At 31.8% G+C, this 13594-nt stretch overlaps 1 protein-coding gene across 1 annotated transcript; it reads left to right on the top strand.

The window, feature by feature from the left end:
• Positions 1–6250: 6250 nt before the first annotated feature.
• Positions 6251–11111, top strand: LOC120084812 (serine/threonine-protein kinase SRK2G-like). The gene is made up of 10 exons (XM_039040631.1): positions 6251–6756; positions 6846–6920; positions 7014–7115; positions 9165–9218; positions 9308–9400; positions 9490–9582; positions 9770–9862; positions 10001–10105; positions 10182–10280; positions 10656–11111. Exons 1-10 carry the CDS (start codon positions 6637–6639, stop codon positions 11109–11111), a joined length of 1290 nt encoding a protein of 429 aa, XP_038896559.1. The 5' UTR covers positions 6251–6636.
• The last annotated feature ends 2483 nt before the right edge of the window (positions 11112–13594 follow it).

Raw genomic sequence — 13594 nt, forward strand, 5'->3', positions numbered from 1 at the left:
GGTGAGACCACTGAACAATAGTTAACAACATCATCAATTATCTTAAAGAACGAGGGACTACAAGCTAGTGTATGGAGCTAAGGATTTGATCCTGACAGGATACACTGACTTTGATTTCCAAATTGATAAGGATTCTAAGAAATCCACTTTGGGATCAGTGTTTACCCTAAACGGAAAGTTGTAGTGCGGTGTAGCACCAAGCAAGGATGCATTACAAATTCCATTATGAAATATGAGTATGTGGCTGCTTGTGAAGTAGAAAAGGAAGAAGTTTGTCTAAGGAAGTTCCTAAGTGATTTGGAATGGTTCCAAATGTGGACTTACAACCTATGAAAATTACCCACCAAGCTAAAATTACCATGAATTGAATGCTTAAATCATGCTCTGATACCAATTATTGGAGTTAGCATACAATTAGCTGAAGCAAACAGAATAATTAAGCACTCTAATTCACCTATTTAGCATGTAAGAAAGCATGTTTATAAGATGAAAATAGGATTTGATGTACCTTTGAATACTTTCTTCAATCCACGAAGTCAACTCCAATCTTCACTCCAAAAGGATGTAGACCACCACTTCAATCCAAGGTTATTGTATGCAATCTTGAACAATATGTAGTTGACATATAAATAGATCATGTTCAAGCAAATAATCTAAAGGTTTATAGTATATGGATAAGGTCTCATTCCCGTAAGTAGATGAGTAATTTTATTAACTGCTGATTTTAGGTATTGAACAATGGGTCCTACCTTCTCATCGGTCTAAGAGGGACTTAGTTTATGGTTGGATCATAGACAAATTGTTCATTATAGAAATCAGTGGTACGTAAGAACAAGAGGTAATTACAGGGATAAAATGGACATTTGACCTAGCTGTTATTACGAACAACTCATGAAGGCTTGATTTGCTTATATTGATCATATCCATGGACACAACTTGTCCTATAGTGCATAAGAATTCACGTAGATAGTAAGTGTTATTATTGACCATCATCAATAAAGAGTTATAGATGTTGATTCAATAAATGTTGTTGTGTTGTTTTCTATTTTGTTTTAATAAACCTAAGTCCAATAAACTAACATCCAAGACTGCTTTATGATTCTTGAACTGTATGTGGAGATATACATGGATCAATGTTGAAGATACAGCCTAAAGGGTCTATAGTATAGGGATGGGGTTGAATACCTTATCCTTGTAACACTATCGATATGAACATTTTGTATTAGATACAAACACAATGATCAAATGCGTTCGTGTACGTGACATGTGAGTTGGGTATCCTATGCAATGAGCTTGCATTAGACCGAACTGCGAAATAGTGAACACTAGATGTAACATTGTTGACTAGTTAGGTTTCTATTTCACTAGGATGACCTAGGTAACTTGGTCTTAATCCCGAGTATATTATGAACTCTTGTTCCCAAGGGATTGTGCTTTTATTTGTACTAGTGAAAGTGACTAGTTCACCGACTCAATAAGCCTACCATTTTGGGGACAAGACCAATCGGGGAACTGAAAACATAATAATACAAGATGAAATTCACTCATTCATGTCTTCAGGGCAAGTAGATGAGTGTTCCCTTAAGTGGTGTCTACGGGACTTGAACTAAAGACCCTACCCTCTCATTGGCCTGAGAGAGGTTTCTATTTATTAGTTGGCCATAAACAGGTTGTTCATTAGGGAAGCACTGGTACTTAAGGACTCAAAGGTAACCCAAGAATAAAACGATAATTTACCCAGTTGGAGTTATGAAAACTCATGAAGGACTAACTTGTTGTTATTAATCTATATCCGTGGACATAGAAATATATCTGTAGCGAGAAGGGTGTAGTCATGAGCCTTTCATGGAGTGTACACACAGTTAACTCATATTGATTAACTTGGTAAATAAGTTTAGCCAATTAATCTCATATCGTTGGAGCTTATGATCTACAGATTCATCAAGTTCTTTTGGTAGCTCAATAAAGGAAATTAAATAGGAATGATTTGAATTGTTTAAATCAATTTGAGAAAATTGTATATTAATATGATTAATATATAATTGATTATGAATGTGATCCATAATTTAAATTAAGTTGGATAGAAACATTTGAATGAGACTCAAATAATTAATTCAAGTGAATTAGATTTACAAAGAATTAATTAATAAATAAAGAGGTGTTGCAATAGACATAGATATTTATGATAATTAAATATATATATACGTTAATTACATTTCATGTATAAATAGTTATTTAATTAATTGTGCACAAGAAAAAATTGGAAAAAGACTTGGAGAAAGGGGTTGACCCTTCTCTATACAAAGTCTTACTTATGGCCCTTTTAGGGCAAGCGTTCGTTGTGCAAATTTGTCCCTAAGCCACAAAAATAAATTCTCTCTACTCTCCCAAAGGTTTTTCCTCCTCACTCTCTTCTAATAGTTTGATACCATCTATCCTTCTATTGAAATCATTGAGAATAACAAGGTTATTCTTGTGGTCGTGTTCAAGATAATTGGAGAAGTCATTCGTTGGAATATCGATGGGGTCGTTCTAGGAGGTTGGGAATCTAAAAGGTGAGAATGATTCTTTCCTTTCTCTAAAGCATGCTATTTTACATGTTTATTCTACAAATATTTTATTTTAATACACTGATTTTGTTTATGTCAAAATTGATTTGAGGGATGCAAGGCGTTTACACACTTCTACTCTGGATTCGAATCCCATCACAACTATGGTCTATAGTGGCTTTCTTTGTAGTTAATGAATGAAGGTTAATTTATTTAAAGAGTTTAATTAATTAATATTGGATCATTGGAACGTATAATTTGTACGTTCATAACATTCCATTGCTAGCTCACGATTGACCAACAAAGATCAATTATGACTAAAAGAAAAATTTGAAGTGTTCAAATTTTTTAGGAAAAATATTAATTTTATTAGATGCAATTAATATTTGAATTGTTATAAAATTTATTTAAATGAGATTCAAATTATAACTATATAATATAAAAAAAATAATTTATTTGGATGAGATCCATATAAATAAATAAATTTTATAACTTGAATAAGATTCAAATAAAATGAACAAAGAAATAATTAATTTATTTAAATGTGATTTAAATAATTAATTACTAAATTTGGGTGAGATTTAAATTAAAGAGATACTCAAAGAATACATATTTAAAGATGATTTAAATATTTAAAACCTTTTAATATGAGATATTAGTTGGGTAAATATTTATTAATTTTAGATATAATTATTTATTTAATTTAAAATTTATGTAAAGGGGTTATCCCAGTAGGATTAGGAGTAACCCTACGAGTTCTATAAATTGGGTCCTAAGGAGCCTTTATGGAACATACTCTACATCACAATCTCTACAACTATTTTACTAAGATTTCTCTCCCAGAAAAATCTCCAAAATTTTCAGGGAAGAGTCCTTTGAAAATTTTCCTTCCCTATTATCTCTCATCTTTCAAGAGTAGTATTCACAAACTGGATCATTGCCACAGTCATAGCTAGGAAGATCTCATGGAAAGAGGAAAACTTCAAGAAGAAGACTACTGTTCATGGAGAAGATTTTATTGCCATTCTAGATCAACAAAGTTATGATGCTTACTATTTTCTTTTAGTTATTTGTATTTTTAATTCTTTCAAGAAACCAAAGAACATGATCATACGCTTATGCAGAGATTCAATCCCTTCCTACATGCATTAGTGTCATTAGTGGTGTTAATGACAAGCTTAGTGGGGGCTAAATGAGGCCGAACCATGACCTCTAAAGTCAAGGTTCCGTCGTGAGTTTAGACGAGTAGCTCTAGAGTTAGATGCATATCGATGAGACATGCAAGGACATCGAATTTAATGTCAAACGAAGTTCAAACGAGTGCTCTACATTGGTGACTGACTATTTGCCACATTTTATATGCATGGGAGGCAAAGAGAAAGATGTTTAGAATGTTCTATAGGGGGAGGCATGGTGTCAGCTTTCTACTACCCCTAGGTCTCATAGCCTTAGTGAGTTACCCCATGGTACATACATGTGTGATGGTATGGGTGAGCATTGTAAGGCAAGCGTGTCTTGAGCGTCTTCCATTGAGAATGAGATCTTATGGACAGTATTGCCCTTTCCCATGGGCTAAATGTTCTGATATAGTACCCAATATGCAGTTTTGATTAGAATGGACTTGATAAGGTTCAAGTCTCGATATATCTAGATGGACGGATGTCTAGGAAGATCTGACCCTTTGATGGCATCCAGAAGCATTAGTGGGACTCATAGTTCCTAGTTGGCACGATACTTTTCCAAGTTGTTCCAATAAATGTTGTAATGACCTGGTAAAGCTCAGTAGGCAACCATTAGGTTGTGTAAGCTCGATAGGCACCGAAGTAGACCAATGAAGCTCGATAATTATTATTATGTCCCAATAAGCCCCAATAAGTGTGTTAATCATTCGGTAAACCCCAGTAGAGTATTTTAAGCCTGTTTTTGCCTAATGAGGGATTCGAACTCATCCCGATGAAGTTTCAAAGCGAAGTAGGAGTATGATGGTCGTGTTACTAGGAACCTAGAGGATGAAGGGAGATGTGACGTTCCATTAAGAGTAGCATATGAGAGAAAATAACATAAAAGTGACGTGTATGACCAAATGAAGTTTAGTTCTGCAAGAATTGAGTTCGGTTGAGAGTTAAAGAACCTTGCCTAAGGTCTGATGAAGCTTCAAAGAGTTGAGGGAAAAATAGCTTCTGTAATTTCTTCATTTCTCTGTTTGTATATCTCTGTTGAAGTTGCTGAAAATCAATATAGCAACTAAAGCGGATGTAAACACCAATTTTGGAGTTGAGCCATGATAAATCTCTACTCTTATATTTCTTTTATTGCATCCTTAATTTTCTGTCAAGTTTATTTGCTAGCATTGTTAAAGGATATTTCACAACATGAATTTACCTACAAATTTAACGTAAGCAAGTGAATTTACAAAAAAAAAAAAAAAAGAAGAAGAAGAAGAAAAAGAAAAAATCAATTTTCAAGAGTCTAAACTTAAATTTGGTTTGTAAATTGATGGTCGAATAAAAATAAATTAATAAGATCCTATTTGGTAATTATTTTGTTTTTGAAAATTAAGGCTATGAACACTACCTTCACCTTCAAATTTCTTATTTTGTTATCTACTTTTAACCAATAATTTAAAAAACAAGTCAAATTTTGGGAACTAAAAAAAGTAGTTTTCAAAAAGTAATTTAGTTTTTTGAATTTAGCTAAGAATTAAACCATTGTAGTTAAGAAAGAGAAGAAATGTGAATGAAATAAGTTTAATTTTCAAAAATAAAAATAAAAAACCAAAAATAGGGTATTAAAGAGTTAAAAGCTAATTTTGAAAGTTCATGAATCAAATAGGCGCATTCTAACAATATTTTATTAATTGTATAATTTACTTTTACTTTCTTTTCGAAAAAAAGTTAATTAATGTTTGACACTTCAAACTTAATAAGAATATGTCTTAGTGGATATTCGAACGGTTGTTTGGATTGATTAGAGAAAAAATATATTTTTCAAAAAAGTAATTTTATTTAAGTTTTTTTTTTTTTTTTTTTTTGTTTTTTTTTTTTTTTTTTTTAAAAAAAAAAAAGGTTTAAAATACACTTTGAAAGTATTTTAAAAACTATTTTGAGTGGTTGTTAAATATTTTAATTTTTTCTAAATAATTTATTTTCAAAATTAAACACTTAAAAAATTAAATCAAACATATATAAAAACAAATATTTAGCATGATACTTATGTGCATTGTGTTCGTTTGTACGTAAAAAGAAAGAAAGAAAAGAAAAAGGAAAATAGAGAACTTGATGTGAAAATGAAAGTGCTTTTTTATTGTATATTGTAAGAAAGTAATTTTTTATTTTTTATCTTTAAAAGCTTACCAATTCAACAAAGTAAAACGTGTATAATAAGACGAGGATTTCATTAATCATTGAGGGAAAAAAATATAAATCAATACATGATAGCAGTATTTATATATTTAATTGTTGAAAACTTTGACCTTGTTATATATTTAAATATAATGGTTGAGTTTTTAGTCAAATTCAAAGAAAAAAAAAACTAATTTTTAAAAGTTACTCGTTTTTTTTCTTTCAAGATTTAATTTGATTTTCTAAACGATCGATAAAAAATAGATAGTAAAGTAGAAATACATCATTATAAATTTAACTGTTTTTAAAAAAATAATAAAAGGATTACAAAAGGATCTAAATAAATTCATAGTCGGAATAACGAAACGGACACTAGTGACCATTTTTTAGTGTGTTGAATGAATTAAAAAATCCGACTCAAATGAGATGTCATCCACAACTGACAACCCCCTCGGGTTCCTTGATTTCAATTCAATTCAAAGAACGAAACATAGATGAGAGAGAAGAGGATATTGGAATTAGAACACAAAAAACAAAAAAATTCTTAAAAAATTCATCGAAAGGCGTTTTTACAGATTCAAATTCAAACATGATATTTAACTTTTTATATATTAATATAGCTTTTTAAGAAACAAAAACTTATTATAATTAAAAACAAGAAATATAAAAGTTGACTTCAGATCTATCCCCAAACCCCATTTCCAACACTACGGATTTTTGTTGGGTTTTGTTGTTCTTGGTTAGAAATGGAAAAGTACGAAATTATTAAGGATTTGGGTTCAGGAAGTTTTGGTGTTGCTAAACTTTGTAGGAACAAACAAACCAAGGAGCTTGTGGCCATAAAGTTCATAGAACGGGGTCCTAAGGTTAATTCAATAATTTCTTTTCTTTTTTTTTTCCTTTGAAATCAACCTTACTTTGTTTCTCATGCTTTAATATTAATTCGTTTTGGCAGGTCGATGAGAACGTGGAAAGAGAGATTATGAACCATCGATCGCTTCGACATCCAAATGTCATTCGTTTCAAGGAGGCAAGTTTTTTTTCTACTTCAATTTTTGCTTCTCATCACTCAAAAATGCATCATTTAGATTTAGGTTAAGGTTGTTAATTTTAAAATTTGCAGGTTATTTTAACTCCAACCCATTTGGGTATGGTGATGGAATATGCCTCTGGGGGAGAACTTTTCGAAATAATTTGTAATGGGGGTCGTTTTTCAGAAGATGAGGTCTATTATCTATCTATGCTCTCTCTCTCTCTCTATCTCTTATTTACTTCTAGTTGTCTGATCATGTAACTCTAGTTATGCGATTTTGTCATTGTCATATCCGATATCTCATTCCATTCAACTTCTTTTTACCTAAATTACCATTTGTTCATATGTTTTATTTTACCAAATCTACTTATCAAATGAGCAAATTTTTAATGAATCTTGACTTTTAAATGGCTTACCAAGTCAGAGATCATTGAAATTTTTTATTTCGCATGAGCATGATTATAAAGAACACATAAACAAAAACAAAGTATAGAAACAAATAGTGATTATTTAGCACAAAAAAACGAGTCATACTAAAAGGGGTTTGATGAAATTTATGATTTTTGTTATTCGATGTTTTGGTAATATAGGAGTAGAAGGATGAAGGAAAACTTTTTTTTTTTTTTTTTTTTAGTTTTTTATAAACACTAATCTGAAGGTCGAGAGAAATAGAGAGAGACAGAGCAAAATGGAGGTTTCATGTTAGAGTTTCAACCTCACTATAATGATATTTAAATAAGCTTAAATACTACAAAATTAAGAGAGACCCAATGGACTTTTAGATATGGAAAATAGATTAACTAAATAACATGACATGATATAAAATACCACAGCACAAGGTGCTTCCATTTCCAGCAAAAAAAGAGAGCTAGATGGGAGATTTTTGTTTTCGAGATTCCGATGGGAAGATGAAGAAGATGGAAAGGAGTCCGTAGAAGTCGAAATTTTGAAGGGGAACCCAACAAGGAGGCATTGAGATTTGTGAGATATCTTTTTCTACCTTGAAAAGATTTTCCATCTCCCTTTTCCTCTCATTTTATAGATATCGATTTTAAAGATAATCTTTAAGGATAAGGATGATTTTTTTTTTTCAAAATGAAAATATTACGTGACAGCATTTGATTGGACCATATTTAGGATGGACCAATCGAAATGACAAGGTATGCCTGGATTTTAAGAATGATAAAATAGCATTGAGAGAAGATTGAGGAGATGAGTTTCCACTTTTTGGCCTCACATCGGGGAACTCCTCGCCAGAGCCGAAGACTGGTTGAATTTCTTAAGCCGACGACCGAATATTTGATTTTACAGCAGGTGGTGTGCCATTTTTAATTTCATGGAGTGGAAGAATGCCCATTTAGGGCTCTGATACCATCAAGAGAAATAGAGATGACAAAAGAAATTTCAAGAGAAAATGACCTTAACCAGTCTCCGATGAACAGAAAATGCTTCTTTAATTTTCAAGATCTTGGTGGCCTCAACAATCAATACCCCAGTCTTCTCTGTCCGCATGAAACCTTTCTAACGTATTGACCCATCACATCATTGTCACAAGCAATAATTGAAATGAAAAATACTTATTTGCATCTTCGAGAGTACTTATCTTTGTGCATCCTACAAAATTGTTCTATCATAATTTGATATGTGGTAAATTATTTTTATTTATTTTTCAAAATATTATAACTATTTTTTGGTCCGAGTGATGGGAGAGGGAAGTATAGAGATAGATGCATTTTGAGATGCACCAAAGTATTATCCTAATCAAACTGCATCGTTGCCACTCTTTATTATATTTTTTATTTCTCACTACAATTTTTCTAATTTACTCATTTATCTGTATGTTTCTATTATATCTTGTACTCTTAGCTTTAATCTATCTCGCTAAGATGTGCTTAGTCCCACTAACATAAAATTTATACTATCAATTTTGAGAGTTAACTAGGTTCAATTCCAACGTCCAACATATTGTTAAAAAAAATAAAATAGACTTCACTAGCTGTAATTATCTCTTTTATTTGCCTTGTGCATTTTCTTGTATATCAAATATTTCTTTATTTCTTAGGAAAAAAAAATTAGAGAATAAAAAACAATTATCAAATAAGTTATGAAAGGGGTTGCAAATGACTAAAAACTTTGTTATCTCTGGATTCCATCGACTTCGGGCTTTGGGGCCCGACACCCAAAAAGAAGAATTTGTAGGTTTGTGATATTTGTTTAAACCCTTTGATCTTATTGATACAGGCAAGATATTTCTTCCAACAATTGATTTCTGGAGTTAGTTATTTTCATTCATTGGTAAGATTAAAAAAATAAGCTAGACCTTATACGGTTTGTTGTTTAAAAATCATAGACCATATTTTTGTTTGACACAATGCTTTGTGAAGGAAATATGTCATAGAGATTTGAAGCTAGACAATATTCTTTTAAATGGATACCCAGCCCCGCGCTTGAAGATCTGTGATTTCGGCTACTCCAAGGTCTCTTTTAATATATGAGAATTTTATTTGATCATTCTAAGTTAACATGTCCTTACCTATGTCGTTGGTATCGTCAATTTGTTTTGCAGTCATGTCAATTGTATTCAAAACCAAATATAACAGTTGATTTTAAGACATACGCAGCGCCAAAAGATCTAGCAAAAGAACAATATGATGGAAAGGTATCTGAGATAATACAACTGCAATTAGATTATTACAAAGTGTACTGCTAAATTCCTTTGGCCTTGTTTTGAGATATAATCATATCTACATTATCTTCTCTTCTCTCATGTGTTTTAGTTGGCAAATGCATGGTCATGTGGGGTTACTCTCTATGTTGTGTTGTTGTATTGTCAATTTGTTGTGTAGTTATACCCATTGCATTCAACACCAGAAACAAACGTTGGTTCTCCAACATACGCAGCACCAGAGGTTCTAGTAGAAGGACGGTATGATGGAAAGGTGGTTTTGCACAATCCAATTACAATTACGTTATCATCGCAAAATCATTTGCTAAAAATTCTTTGATTATGGTTTTGATTCATGCTAAGTCAATCATAATCATATATACATTGTCTTCTCTTTCGTTGTGTGTTTTAGATTGCAGACGTGTGGTCGTGTGGAGTTACTCTCTATATTATGTTGGTTGGTGCATATCCTTTTGAAGACCCGAGCGAACCTAAAAACTTCCAGAAAACTATTACGGTCAATTACTTTCCCTACTATATCCTTATTTTAGTAAAGTTATCACCTTTCTCACTTTTTCTTTGTTCTTCCATAGCGAATAATGGCTGTACAGTACCAAATACCAGACTATGTTCAAATATCTCAAGATTGTCGACATCTACTCTCTTGTATCTTTGTCCGTAATCCCACGAGGGTATTTTTCTATGACAAACTAGTGTGTTTTTTCTCATTTCCTTATTTTGAGTTCTAAATACAAAATTATCTTCACTTTGTTAGTTTTGTTTGATATTCTGAATCGAAACTTCTAAAAGGGTAAAATGGTTGATTAGCCTCCATATAATCTACCACATTGAAATCTATAAATTTAATCACAAAATACAAATTATATTTTCACTTTACTACCACATTTTTTTTTTGTTTTTTTGAAAAAAAAAAACTAGTTAAAATTTTAGTTTGTAAAATGTAGTGAAGTCACATTCTTTGTTTTCAATTTTTAACTTCATTATGATGTTGGGTTATATCACTTTCTCATCAATGTAATTTATACAATATCGACACAATACAACAGAGAATATCGGTGAAAGAGATCAAGAATCACCCATGGTTCTTAAAGAACTTGCCAAGAGAACTATTAGAATCATCCCAAAGAATATATTACCGGAGGAATCATCTAACCTTCTCTTCTCAAAGTGTGCAAGAAATCATGAAGAACCTGGAAGAGGCAAAAAACCCACCACCATCATCTACAAGAATGATCAGCTTTGGAGGGGGAACTGAAAAGGATGACGAGGAAGAGCACGAAGATGAAGAATTAGAGCAAGATGTAGAAGAGGAAGATGAAGACGAGGAAGATGAAGATGAAGAATCAGAGGAAGATGAAGAAGAGGAAGATGAAGATGAGGAAGATGAAGATGAAGATGAAGATGAAGTTAAGGAAAATGAAGAAGTGAAGCAAGATGAAAGGGAGGAAGATGAAGCAGAAGATGAAGTGAAGGACGATGAGAACAATTGTACTATACAGTAATATTTTTGTTTCCATTAAATTTGACAAAGATGGAAATTTAATTAGAATTATAGAAAACTGTCTATCTGTATATAGTTTTCATTTTTATAATCCTAAAATGACATCAATATATAATTACATACAATTCAACTAAATTTTTGCATTCCATTTTTTTAATATAACATAATCAAATTACACCATTATTCCGATTTTTTTTTTTTTTTTTCAAATCTCAATTTACCTCATTATTCCAAATTTTATTTCTTTCTTTTTTGTATTTTATATTGGGTTTTTTTTTTCCCTTTTCATATGTTAATACAGTGTGAACTTTTAAAGAAATTACAATATTTAAGTGATAATTCATCTTTTATTCTTAATGATTTCAAGTAAAGCATCCCTCTTTTTTTTTTTTTTCTGACAATTATTCCTCCTGCTATGGCTTATCAAGGTCTAAAGATGTATTTTTATGGTAAGTGGGATGTTGGAAGCATGTGATGGACACTCTCGAATAAATAATCAATAAAAGATTATTTGAGAGGAAACAAAACATTTTTAGTTGAAAGACGTTTCAAACTTGGTTCACACTTTTAATCGAACTCTCTTTATGTATTCTTCTCTACACATTTGGTTGCGTTTTCAATACTTTTGTATTGAAAACTTATAACTCACACCTTAGTTAGACACATAAAACACCTTTAAAGTCCTATATTAATTTATTAGTGTATCTAACTCTCTCCAATACATGACATTACCAACTCTCATCAATTAACTCACATCTTTTAATTCATTTATAACTTATCTAATTACAACATGTTTAATTTTCAGCATCCTCCCTTAAACATGTTTTCTGAAGACTCCAAGCAAAGTTCTCAACTTGTTAAATACATCAATTTTGACTAGCATCATGAAAATATCTGCAATTTGATCTTCAGTCTTCACATATTCAACTTGAACCTCCTTTCTTGAAGTACAGTCTCTGATAAAGTTAAATCTTGTATCAATGTTCTTGCTACGATCATGGAACACCAGATTCTTTGTTAGAGAAATTGTTGACTTATTGTCAACATGGATTACAGTAGCATCATCTTGCAAATTTCCAACTGTCATAAGCAAATTCCTTAACCAAATTGCAAGACAAATACATGAGGCTGTAGCAACATATTTTGCCTCACAAGTAGATAATGCCACAATAGGTTGTTTCTTAGAACTCCAAGTAAATGTAACCAACAAAGAACACATATCCACTTGTACTTTTTTCTCATTACCATCTCCAGCCCAGTCACATTACAATAACATTCAAGCTTGAATTCCTTAGATGAAGAATAAAATAATCCATAATCAAGTGTACCTTTGAGGTAACAAAGGATTCTCTTTGCCACTTTCAAATGAGTAATCGTAGAAGATTTCATAAATCGACTCACCAATCCAACCTGAAAAGAATATCTGATCATGTGCAAGTCAAATATCTCAAACTCCCAATGAAGCTTTTAAAATATGAAGGATCAACGACATCTCCTTCTTCATATTTGGACAGTTCTATCCCAATTTCAATCGGAGTTGTGACAGAATTATAATTCATCATCTTGAACTTCTCTAGAATTTCTCTAGTATATCGTTCTTCAAAATCCAAACTGTTTGATTCGGGACACCCTTTAAAACATAAATTTTAAACTAAAGAAAATTATCTGAAAAATAAAATCTCTAACACTTAAACTCTGTAAAAAGCTGATTAATGAAAAGAAAACTGTAAAACATGAGAAGACATATGAACTCAAATGCGGAAGCATTTTCTAGTCCCTTTGGCATTATCACGGATTCCTCTTATCAGTCGTCCGAGTATCCTTGTGCTTACCTGAAAAACATGTAAACATAAAGGATGAGTATAAATACTTAATACATGACCCATTACCGGGATCAGGCTATGCATTCACATGTAGTGAATGCTTGGGCTAGTGGGACAATCATACTGTAACTGCTTTTGAATGGCTAACTAAGACGATAACCTATCTCGCATTAACTCTATGTCTAGTGGCCAAATAGCACACCATCAAACATGGGAAATGAAACATGAACGTGAACGTCTAGCGGCCCGAAGGCACACTGTCAAAAATGAAAAAGTAACATGAACATAAACTTGTCGGTTCAAGCATGTCTAACTGCCCGAGGCATACTGTCAAACATGGAAAAGTAACATGAACATGAACTGTTGGTTCACACATGTCTTGCGACCTGAAGGCACACCATCAAACATGGAAAAGTAACATGAACATGAACCTATTGATTCGCACATGTCTAATGACTTGAAGGCACACCGTCAAACATGAAATTAGACTTGTCGGTTCCCTAAAATAAAACATGCGTCGAGACGAGACGGTATATCACCCTTACTAGTCTAATCATGCATTACATATATAAATTTTATGAGTAATACCACAACTCAGATCATAAAATAACATACAGATTCAAACATACTCAAACTTTTCATAATATTCATATAACAAAAA

The sequence above is a fragment of the Benincasa hispida genome, chromosome 9, assembly GCF_009727055.1.
Source record: "Benincasa hispida cultivar B227 chromosome 9, ASM972705v1, whole genome shotgun sequence".
Taxonomy (NCBI): Eukaryota; Viridiplantae; Streptophyta; class Magnoliopsida; order Cucurbitales; family Cucurbitaceae; genus Benincasa; species Benincasa hispida.